Raw genomic sequence first — 12,213 nt, 5'->3', positions numbered from 1 at the left:
TTAAAGTTCATTAGAATTTATGTTGTTTCCAATAACTAAGAACATGATACCTCCCTTAAAAAGCATTCCAAATCTTTCTTTTAGAATGAGTTAGTCAAGTAACATCTTAGAAGGCCCTAGAATCAAGGATTTTGCACGAAACGTGTTCAGTGTGCACAAAATGTGCTCAGCGTCTGGGGGCCTGGGCGGCCCCCAGACCCCCGCCTAATTTCCTGCCTCCTCCAAATTGAAGGTTAATTTACGGCCCTGACTGACGTCATTTCTCAACGAGCTCTCTAGAACAGAAAAGTTTATCTAAATGTATCACTTTATGGTCAAACGTGCTTTCTAGAAAACAGACAGAGAATTTTATATAAATGTATAACTTTTAGGTCAAACGTGCTCTCTAGAAAACAGAGGTTTATCTAAACGTGTAACGTGGTCTAGGGCTGTCTCCTTCTAATTAGAACATTAACGTCTCTCTAAAACCGATTATAGAAATCTTCAGAGATCCATAGACGTCATCGACAAAGAAAATGGTTTTATTTTCAAACGAATGCAACTTAGGAGACTATGGGTGCAAGAACTTCTAGATTATGACATGCATGTATACAGCTATTGTTGTAACAGAACTATTTATGGAATTAATGTGAATGTTAATTGTTCACAAATGCTGAATTTCAGACAGCAATATCTCAATTGATTATTAGCGTATGTTTTATAAGTGGGGAAATCTCTCAAACAAAATTGTGAAATAGAAAAAAATTAATTAGAAAATTATCGGTGTTTCAAAGATGAAACTTTTCAACTTTCATATTCATTACAAGAAGATACATTGTATGTTGTACAATGTATATCAAACAATTAATACAAATTTTACGACGTTTTAATCCGTTCATTACTATATTGAGGTGATATAGATGATTTAATTTGGATGAACGTTAACTTATTTGCTTTTAATTTAGTTATCAATATTGAAAAGACGGATAGAGATGAGAAAGCGGAAGTAGACCCTTCAATACTAAAACTTGATATTTTTGGTTTTGTTTGTTTTACTTAACTTCCAGATATTTTCATTCACATATAGACATCACCAGCTTTACGCGAAGTGCCACAAATTCACACCTATACATGGTACTCATGGCCGCAGTATTGAGGGTTCAGTACGCCTGTCTTAAAACGGGATCTCTGTTTTAAGACCCCGTCCGAAAGTCTGGCGATTTTAACTTCTAAATGCCGAGCGTTTGGCAAAGGAGCAATCACTACCCTATATATTTACATCTTGGGTTTGACGCGGGGCTCGAACTCATGATCTCCAGGTTTTTCCACTGAGCTACCTCGATCAAACTTTTACTAAAAGCATGGCTAGAATAGAGCTGCTACACACAATGTAAAGTACAAAATGAAAGTAATATGCAATGTAAAGTACAAAATGAAAGTGATATGCAATGTAAAGTACAAAATGAAAGTGATATGCATTGTAAAGTACGAAATGAAAGTGATATGCAAGTTCAGCCGACTTATTCTAGTAATAGCTTGTTTGTAGCATTCTTTATTTATAATAAACCTATAAAACGTACAACGTGTCAGACTATTCCGTACTGATGCCATCACACTTACACCACACTATCTGTAAACCACGTGACTATCTATCTGTAAACCCAATCGGAACTCCTCGAATGTCTTGTGCACTCGATATAGATCTATGTCGAGTGCGCGAGACATTCGAGGAGTTCCGATTGTCTGTAAACCACGTGAAAAGTATGACGATCGCTTTAACCTTTATGCACTGAGTTTTACATTTTTAATAATCTTTGTGTTATTAACTATGATAATGCATGACCTGACAATAACAATTTTGAAAGAGAAGAAATTCGAAAACCGGTTATATACACAGGTATTTTTCGTTCTAATTACAGTGTTGCGATACGGCGTGGCATTAATTCAATATGTTTTTAATTACACGTTCGTCTTTAATGACAAGGGTGAGTGGTTGATAGATGTCATTACGTACAATGCTGCGAAAAGGACACTCGGGCTAATCAATAACGGACACGATGGACAACACTATGCATTATTCAAACTGATCATTAATACGATAGTGCTCAGCTAATTGTCCGTATCACTATTATTTATAGATCATTCTTATGATAATTAACGACACATAATGACTGGTTGCGGTAGCTAAGTGGTAGAGCGTTCGTTTCGTAACAGGGGGGGGGGGGGGGGGGGTCATGAGTTCAAGCCCCGCTCGTGCCATATACACAGACCTAAAACGTTAAAATAGGTAGTGATTGCTCCTTCGCCAAACGTTCGTCATTTAGATTGATTGATTGATGTTTTCCGCCACACGCAACAATTTTTCAGTTATCTGGTGGCGCCCAGGTTTTATTGATGGAAGAGAGAACCCAGATACAATATACCTGGGAAGAGACCACCGACCTTCCGAAAGTAACTGGGAAACTTTCTCACTTACCGGCGCGAGCGGGATTCGAACCTGCGCCGACAGAGGTGAGAGGCCGTGTGCCATGTGATTTTGAGCGCGATGCTCTAACCACTCGACCACGGACCCCCCCACCCCACCCCACCCCACCCCACCCCCACCCCCACCCCCCGTCATTTAGAAGTGATAATCACGAGTCTTTCGGATATTACCTTAATACACAGGTCCAGTGTCGCAGCAGGCGTTGGCACGATAAAGAACGTTCATTGCTACGTACGTAAACGCTAAACAGACAGGTACATGTAGATCTAAATTTCTGGTACTTCATCTACAACTTGTGATGTCCCGTTTTGTGTGGAAAAATTTCGATGGGACTGAAAACAAACAAATAACCAAATACATACATACGGCACTGAATAGTATTCAGTTAGTAAAGCCGCTCATACTTTATTTGTTATTTCAAATTTGAAAATTATGTATAATGAAAGTACTTCCATTATAAGCAACCATTCAGTATAACCAAGTATTTACTGTAGTTTTACTAGTATTTCCGTTGTAAACAGTCATTCAGTATAACCAGGTATTTACTGTAGTTTTACTAGTATTTCCGTTATAAACAGTCATTCAGTATAACCAGGTATTTACTGTAGTTTTACTAGTATTTCCGTTATAAACAGTCATTCAGTATAACCAGGTATTTACTGTAGGTTTACTAGTATTTCCGTTATAAACAGTCATTCAGTATAACCAGGTATTTACTGGGTTTTTTTTACTTGTACTTGCGTTATAAACAGCCATTCAGTATAACTAGGTGTTTACTGTAGTTTTACTAGTACTTCCGTTATAAACAGTCATTCAGTATAACCAGGTATTCACTACTTTCTATTGTAGGCGGCTCCATTGTCCACGAAACACAGTTCACCTCAATCTGTTCATCGCCTTCATGCTGAGAGCTCTCTTGTCTTTATTGAAAGAAAACCTTCTTGTACAAGGATTGGGTCTGCCATCTGATGTTGAACAGACGCCGTACCAAACTGTCATATTTATAGAGGAGGGACCGGTATGTTCTTTTGTCCACCTGGACCCATCATTACTAGGTTTTATGTCCTTCTCGTCCAATCATTACTAGATTTTATGTCCTTCTCGTCCAATCATTACTAGATTTTATGTCCTTCTAGTCCAATCATTACTAGATTTTATGTCCTTCTCGTCCAATCATTAAGAGATGCTTCACGAAATCCCCAGGCAGTATCTAGTGTCAGATACACGTGATTTGAACAGCGTTTATTTGTCCCAGGTCGATGCGATTTCAATGAAGATTTATTCATCTTTTTTATGAGCATGATTATGATTTTTCTTGAAAACACTATTTCAATTGACATGTTTCTTTTCGTAAGCCCACATGAGCAAAAGCCGAAGGCTCAAGTGAGCTTTTCTGATCAAAATTGTTCCATTTTCTGTCGTTGTCATCAGCCGCTTACAAGTTGTTAAGTTTTGTTTAGAAGTTGAGTAGAATTTAGAATTGTTCTAATGAATGTACACTCCCTCTTCAAACGCTACATGTATAGGCCCCTATACACTGTAATCTAGAAATTAGCATATCATTGGAATAATGAAGAATTTGAGATTTAGTTATGCATTGTACAAATCTTCTCTTTAAGAACCACTGAGTTGATTTCTACCAGACTAAGTACAATGAGGAGTGAAGAAAACTCATATGAAGGACCACATTCTAATCACAGAGGAAATATTGAATGATTACGAAAACAATTGTAACCAAATCTGTCGCAAAACATCTTTGAGTTTAAAGGATGTACATTTCTTCAACAGAAGTACCTCTTCAAAGGGGGTATAAGCTAAAAATTAGGAAACTATAGAAGGGCACTGGGGGATATTTTCCAGAACAGCTTGGCCATTAATTGCTTTATAGACAAGTATCTTGCTTAGTTAAAGTAGCTGTATCAATTTGAGTTCCTTCTAATTGTGGTCCCTGGGGCTATTGTTGTGTCACATATAATAGACATTCAAAGTTACAAATAGGAAAGTTTTTTTTCTTTTAAGAACAGCATATAGTTAAGAACAACATGTATTTTGATTTGGTCAAATAGATATAGAGGTATCGGGGTATTATCATAAGAAAACTAGTTCAATGGGATATAACAGAAAACTTTGGGCGGGGGGGGGGGGGGGGGGGGGGGCAGAGGGGGACATCTTTAGTATTTGTGACTTGCCGTAAACAGTACGTTATTCAGGTGAGCGATACAAGCGCTCATCCCTTCAATCAGATAATTTTATTGATGATAAGGTACATGTATATTGAAATGTTATCTGACATGTGTTGGTAATTATTTCAGCATTGGTAGTGTAAGCTGTTGATTATTAAACATTGAGAGTGTAAGATGTTGATTATTAAACATTGGGGGTGTAAGATGTTGATTATTTAACATTGGTAGTGTAAGATGTTGATTATTAAACATTGGGGGTGTAAGATGTTGATTATTTAGCATTTGAAGTATAATATATTGATTACTTTTTAACATTGGGAGTGTAAGATGTCGATTATTTAACATTGGGAGTGTAAGATGTTGATTATTTAGCATTTGAAGTATAATATATTGATTACTTTTAACATTGGGAGTGTAAGATGTCGATTATTTAACATTGGGAGTGTAAGATGTTGATAATTTAACATTGGGAATGTAAGATGTTGATTATTTAACATTGGGAGTGTAAGATGTTGTGATTATTTAACATTGAGAGTGTAAGATGTTGAATATTTAACATTGGGAGTGTAAGATGTTGATTATTTAACATTGAGAGTGTAAGATGTCGATTATTTAACATTGGGAGTGTAAGGTGTTGATGATTTAACATTGAGAGTGTAAGATGTTGTGATTATTTAACATTGGGAGTGTAAGGTGTTGATAATTTAACATTGAGAGTGCAAGATGTTGTGATTATTTAACATTGGGAGTGTAAGATGTTGTGATTATTTAACATTGGGAGTGTAAGGTGTTGATAATTTAACATTGGAAGTGTAAGATGTTGATTATTTAACATTGGGAGTGTAAGATGTTGACTATTTAACATTGGGAGTATAAGATGTTGATTATTTAACATTGGGAGTGTAAGATGTTGTGATTATTTAAGATTAAAGGGAACGTAGGGTCAAAAATCAAATTTTGATATGTGAAAACTAGTACCATGCAGACAACAAAATCTAGCATAGAAAAAATAATTGCTGCTGATAACAAGATTTAATCTGTCATTTACACTGAAAACTGAGCTGAATGGGAGAATCTCTTATCATGGCGGCTGATGACGTGTATGCGGCAATTCATTACAACTGCTGTGCCTAGTACTAAATGGGTTACAGAGTATCTATGATCTAAATGTCGGGAGTTCAAGCGAAATTTTGCACTGTGGTCAAAGGAAAAGGAATACATGTATCTACCTTTTAGCATCCCTGATCTCCCCCCAAAACTATGAACATTGTGCAATAATTGGATACATAACCTTGGAAATGAATCTTTTGTTTCTGAACGGCATTTTGAGAAAGAGTCTTTTAAAGAGGATATCAGGGTAAGTATACCAGTTATATTTGCTTTTTACTTAGTAAATACTAATAATTCTTAATGTGTATAACCAGAGTTTATTTACAACAAACTTTTACTTATATAATAATTTTCTAATTTAATCTATCCTTATCCAGTGAACATTTTGTACAGGCTAAATATGAAGGGATGGGTAAACACTGCTTTTTAAATATTCAAAGTTAAATTAATATCTATTTAAGTTAAGATATTGGGATACACACCAAAACCTATTAAAAAGAAGATGCAGTAACTGAAATATTTGATGGCAGCAAGTCTAAGAAATAAGAGAAAATAGCTCAAAAAGATGAGGAAAAGGAAAAGCAGGATACATGTAATACTTTCAAAAATCATCACAGCACTAGCACATTTTGTATTATACTATTGTTTTTAAAGAAATTGAAAATGTACAAGTAAACAAATGAAGTATAGTATATATGAAGTAAGTATATATAATTAATTAGTCATTATTTTTCAGCTAATTCATTTTCTTTTGGAAACCAATGAAAACTCATATGCAGAACCTATTGACCAACCTGGACTATCAGCATCTAAGGAAACAGGTAATTTGATGCACTTCTCTATTAAATGATTAACAAAGTTTTACAACCAAGGTCATTTTAATTCCCCCTGTGCAGTTAATCTTTCAAGTCTTGACATTTATACGTGGCAATTACTGCAGGGGTGTAGTGATAATCAACTGATTTGTGCTGTATACAGATTCACATTGTAAGATTCTCTTGTAAACAGATGTACTAATAAATCAGAAAGAGAGAAAACTACTATGAAAAATAAACTCTTTGTTGTGTGAAATACATGTACATGTACATGCACTTTCATGAAAATTTATTACTAAAGTTATAAATTAATAGTTTGATTTCATTTTTATATTTTCAGCTCAATGAAGACATGAATAGTGACAAAAATATCCCACTCTCAATCCATATTGAAGAATAAATCAACTTTGTGCAACATATACAGATAGAATTGCCCAGTCATTGTCCATCATATGTGCTAAGGAATGTTCAAGTGAAGAATGAAGAAGTGAAGATAATGAACAATCCTGTATAAAGAATACAAAATTAAAAGTTTAAGAATTAAGAGTGTCGTTTTCATCAATTTATCCCAATGCACTAGTGTTTTCATTTGAATCTGCTAATAATTCCTCTTCATTATAATCAGGCTCATATTGATATCCTTTGCATTCAGACATGATCAGATGCTTTCACTGAGAGGCAATTGCCCAGTATACGTCATAAACAGATGGGATTGTGGGAAATATCTTAAAGAGTGATAACTTTATCTTGCAAAATGGCAGCCTCCAGCAGATGGTGTGTAGCTATATTTAATAGCCGATTTCTACACAACAGATTACAATCAAATGGAAATAACCAGTGGACTTAATTACTAAATATTTAGTATTTGAAATGTGAAAATATTTTTTTATACCCTACGTTCCCTTTAAGAGTGTAAGATGTTGTGATTATTTAACATTGAGAGTGTAAGATGTTGATTATTTAACATTGGGAGTGTAAGATGTTGATTATTTAACATGGGGAGTGTAAGATGTTGATAATTTAACATTGGGAGTATAAGATGTTGATTATTTAACATTGAGAGTGTAAGATGTTGATAATTTAACATTGAGAGTGTAAGATGTTGATTATTTAACATGGGGAGTGTAAGATGTTGATAATTTAACATTGGGAGTATAAGATGTTGATTATTTAACATTGAGAGTGTAAGATGTTGATAATTTAACATTGAGAGTGTAAGATGTTGATAATTTAACATTGAGAGTGTAAGATGTTGATAATTTAATATTGGGGGTGTAAGATGTTGATAATTTAACATTGGGAGTGTAAGATGGTGAATATTTAACATTGAGAGTGTAAGATGTTGATTATTTAACATTGGGAGTATAAGATGTTGATTATTTAACATTGAGAGTGTAAGATGTTGATAATTTAACATTGAGAGTGTAAGATGTTGATAATTTAATATTGGGAGTGTAAGATGTTGATTATTTAACATTGGGAGTGTAAGATGTTGATTATTTAACATTGGGAATGTAAGATGTTGATTATTTAACATTGGGAGTGTAAGATGTTGATAATTTAACATTGGGAGTGTAAGATGTTGATAATTTAACATTGGGAATATAAGATGTTCATTATTTAACATTGTGAGTGTAAGATGTTGATTATTTAACATTGAGAGTGTAAGATGTTGACTATTGCACATTGAGAGTGTAAGATGGTGAATATTTAACATTGGGAGTGTAAGATGTTGATAATTTAATATTGGGAGTGTAAGATGTTGTGATTATTTAACATTGGGAGTGTAAGATGTTGATTATTTAACATTGGGAGTGTAAGATGTTGATAATTTAACATTGGGAGTGTAAGATGTTGATAATTTAACATTGGGAGTATAAGATGTTGATTATTTAACATTGTGAGTGTAAGATGTTGATTATTTAACATTGAGAGTGTAAGCTGTTGATAATTTAACATTGAGAGTGTAAGCTGTTGATAATTTAACATTGGGAGTGTAAGATGTTGATAATTTAACATTGAGAGTGTAAGATGTTGATAATTTAACATTGAGAGTGTAAGATGTTGATAATTTAACATTGGGAGTGTAAGATGTTGATAATTTAACATTGAGAGTGTAAGATGTTGATAATTTAACATTGAGAGTGTAAGATGTTGTGATTATTTAACATTGAGAGTGTAAGGTGTTGATTATTTAACATTGGGAGTATAAGATGTTGATTATTTAACATTGGGAGTATAAGATGTTAATTATTTAACATTGGGAGTGTAAGATGTTGATAATTTAACATTGGGAGTGTAAGATGGTGAATATTTAACATTGGGAGTGTAAGATGTTGATAATTTAACATTGGGAGTGTATAAGATGTTGATAATTTAACATTGGGAGTGTAAGATGTTGATAATTTAACATTGGGAGTGTAAGATGTTGACTATTTAACATTGGGAGTATAAGATGTTGATTATTTAACATTGGGAGTGTAAGATGTTGATAATTTAACATTGGGAGTGTAAGATGTCGATTATTTAACATTGGGAGTGTAAGATATTGGTTATTTAACATCAGGAGTGTAAGGTGTTGATTATTTAGCATTTGAAGTGTAATATATTGATTACTTTTTAACATTGGGAGTGTAAGAAATGATTATCTAACATTGGGAGTGTAAGATGTTGTGATTATTTAACATTGGGAGTGTAAGATGTTGTGATTATTTAACATTAGTAGTGTAGCATGTTGATTACTATTTCAGCATTGGGAGTGTAAGATGTTGATTATTTAGCATTAGGAGTGTAAGATGTTGATTATTCAGCATTAGGAGTGTAGCATGTTGATTACTATTTCAGCATTGGGAGTGTAAGATGTTGATTACTATTTCAGCATTGGGAGTGTAGCATGTTGATTACTATTTCAGCATTGGGAGTGTAAGATGCTCTTCACTATCTTCTATTACGTCCTGATGGCCAGCTACATGTGGATATTTGTGGAGGGTCTTCACTTGCACACTCTAATAATGGTGTCTGTGTTCTCGGAACGAAGCAGCGTTAAATGGTATCTGTGCATAGGATGGGGTGAGTTGTCCCCTCTAATATCAGTCTATGTCATGGATTTTTTTTTTTTGATTTTTTTTTTTGCGGATTTTATGTCCTTTCGAGAATTCCTCATTCATACAGTGACGTCACCATCTTTAAAATGTAAGAGCTCCTCTCTTTGACCAGTGAATGTTCTAATTTTAATCGCTTAGTGTAGCAGTGGCGGATCCAGGGGCTGGAACCTCCTCCCCCTTTCAACAGAAAACTTTGCGTAGAAAAAGGTAAAAATAACACATTTGAGGGTGGAACACCACCCCCCTTTAAAAATCTAAATTAATAGTATACCCCCCCCCCCCCTTCAAAGATTCCTGGATTCGCCCCTGTGTAGGAACATTCTCTACATTTTATTATTGTATTAAAACGTCTTAGATTTGACACAATACCGGGATAGAGAATTTAACCTAGAGAAGGAACAGAGTGAACTAAGAAAGGTAGAACAAATAGAGAATTTAACCTAGAGAAGGAACAGAGTGAACTAAGAAAGGTAGAACAAATAGAGAATTTAACCTAGAGAAGGAACAGAGTGAACTAAGAAAGGTAGAACAAATAGAGAATTTAACCTAGAGAAGGAACAGAGTGAACTAAGAAAGGTAGAACAAATAGAGAATTTAACCTAGAGAAGGAACAGAGTGAACTAAGAAAGGTAGAACAAATAGAGAATTTAACCTAGAGAAGGAACAGAGTGAACTAAGAAAGGTAGAACAAATAGAGAATTTAACCTAGAGAAGGAACAGAGTGAACTAAGAAAGGTAGAACAAATAGAGAATTTAACCTAGAGAAGGAACAGAGTGAACTAAGAAAGGTAGAACAAATAGAGAATTTAACCTAGAGAAGGAACAGAGTGAACTAAGAAAGGTAGAACAAATAGAGAATTTAACCTAGAGAAGGAACAGAGTGAACTAAGAAAGGTAGAACAAATAGAGAATTTAACCTAGAGAAGGAACAGAGTGAACTAAGAAAGGTAGAACAAATAGAGAATTTAACCTAGAGAAGGAACAGAGTGAACTAAGAAAGGTAGAACAAATAGAGAATTTAACCTAGAGAAGGAACAGAGTGAACTAAGAAAGGTAGAACAAATAGAGAATTTAACCTAGAGAAGGAACAGAGTGAACTAAGAAAGGTAGAACAAATAGAGAATTTAACCTAGAGAAGGAACAGAGTGAACTAAGAAAGGTAGAACAAATAGAGGGGTGCCAATTTAACAAGAAAAGACAAGTACTGTGTGTGCATAGTTACAGTGACGAGTCTAGAAATTTCTGAACGGGATGCAGTAAAAGATTGGGGGTCTGAGAGATGTCTTGAAGACCCCAGTAGTCCGGGGGTGGCAGGGGCTGAATCTTCCGAGTTCCAATGAAACAAAACGTATGTACAAGTATATGTTAGTGTTTTTTAAAAAAAAAAAATGGATCAACGTTGTGAACGGGCGGGGTTTGAGCGTTGCCCTTGGATCCGCCACTGAATAAAATCTTATACAACCAGGCACTCATATCAAAATATATGTTTAAAATGTTTTGCCCCCCCCCCCCCCCCCCAATTAATATATGAAATATTTCAACATTGTCTTATCAGTCAAATTATTGTAGGGCTGTCGCAGAGCCAAGCCTTTGTAATTACTCAAATCCTTAAAATGTCTAAATCGCAGATCCGGAAGTGACGTCATCATCAAATATCAAGGTTCAAATATTGAAAGCTTCAAGTTAATCGACCTTGCTGTGCAAAATCTGCTCTCTTTTTTTTTGCAAAGTGCGTTGACTTGGTCCCAAATGTAATGCACTAGTCTTTTAATGTTTTTCAAAGTGCGTAATTTTTCAAAGTGCTTTGTAACAGCCCATGCATAAGACATGTAGCATTATTTTGTATAGAAATAAAATAAACTAACACGGCGATCTAGGTCGGTATTTGGAGTACCGCCAGACTCCTTTCTCTATTGGCAATTCAAGCTTTTCGTTCAGCATATGGACATGGACATGTAATACACGTAGAAGAGTTTAATTGTGTATTTTTACGTGAATGACATAAGTTAGAAACAGTTTAAAGGGACATGGACACGATTTGACCTGAACATTTTATTTTTCCATTTTTATTGTTCACAATACTTAACTAAAGTATTTCTAATGGTCAACCAAAATTTGAATATCAGTTGTTGAATTACAGGGGAGATAGTTTGAAATGTAAACAAGGCTCGTGTCATGCTTTTGTTTACATTTTACATATAGATGACTTAATAGAAAATAGCATGTTAAAAAGAAAACGAGATGTGCCAAACACTAGAAAATATATGATTGTATTCAGAATTAACTTCTGAATTGAAAAAAAAAATAATCTGCTTTAAACGAACTTTTACTTGTATAGTTAACCTACATGTATGTAATTAAAAACATGACACGAGCCTTGTTTACATAACAAGGAATTGTGAGCTCTGTATCTCTCATGTACCTTGACAACTGACTTTCAAATTTTTGCTAACCATTAGAAATACTTTAGTTAAGCAATCTAAACATAATAAATGGAAAAGTGAAATTTGAAAATTTTCAGCTCAAATCGTGTCCAT

The 12,213-nt window shown here is 34.4% G+C and overlaps 1 protein-coding gene and 1 long non-coding RNA gene across 3 annotated transcripts in view; both read left to right on the top strand.

Moving 5' to 3' along the window:
• LOC125665699 (secretin receptor-like) overlaps positions 1-12,213 on the top strand; it is a 101,205-nt gene that overhangs the window by 76,740 nt on the left and 12,252 nt on the right. For both annotated transcript variants that reach the window (XM_056152409.1, XM_056152411.1), the window contains exons 6-7: positions 3,314-3,482; positions 9,485-9,641. In XM_056152409.1, the coding sequence (XP_056008384.1) occupies positions 3,314-3,482; positions 9,485-9,641 (326 nt within the window). The remainder of the gene's footprint in view (positions 1-3,313; positions 3,483-9,484; positions 9,642-12,213) is intronic.
• Positions 5,571-7,118, top strand: LOC130051090 (uncharacterized). The gene is made up of 2 exons (XR_008799510.1): positions 5,571-6,578; positions 6,913-7,118. It is a non-coding gene; the product is annotated as an uncharacterized LOC130051090 (long non-coding RNA).

Source organism: Ostrea edulis, chromosome 10 (genome assembly GCF_947568905.1).
Source record: "Ostrea edulis chromosome 10, xbOstEdul1.1, whole genome shotgun sequence".
Lineage (NCBI taxonomy): Eukaryota > Metazoa > Mollusca > Bivalvia > Ostreida > Ostreidae > Ostrea > Ostrea edulis.
Note: the sequence above shows the minus strand (reverse complement) of the source record. Positions and strands in the feature narration are given on the sequence as shown.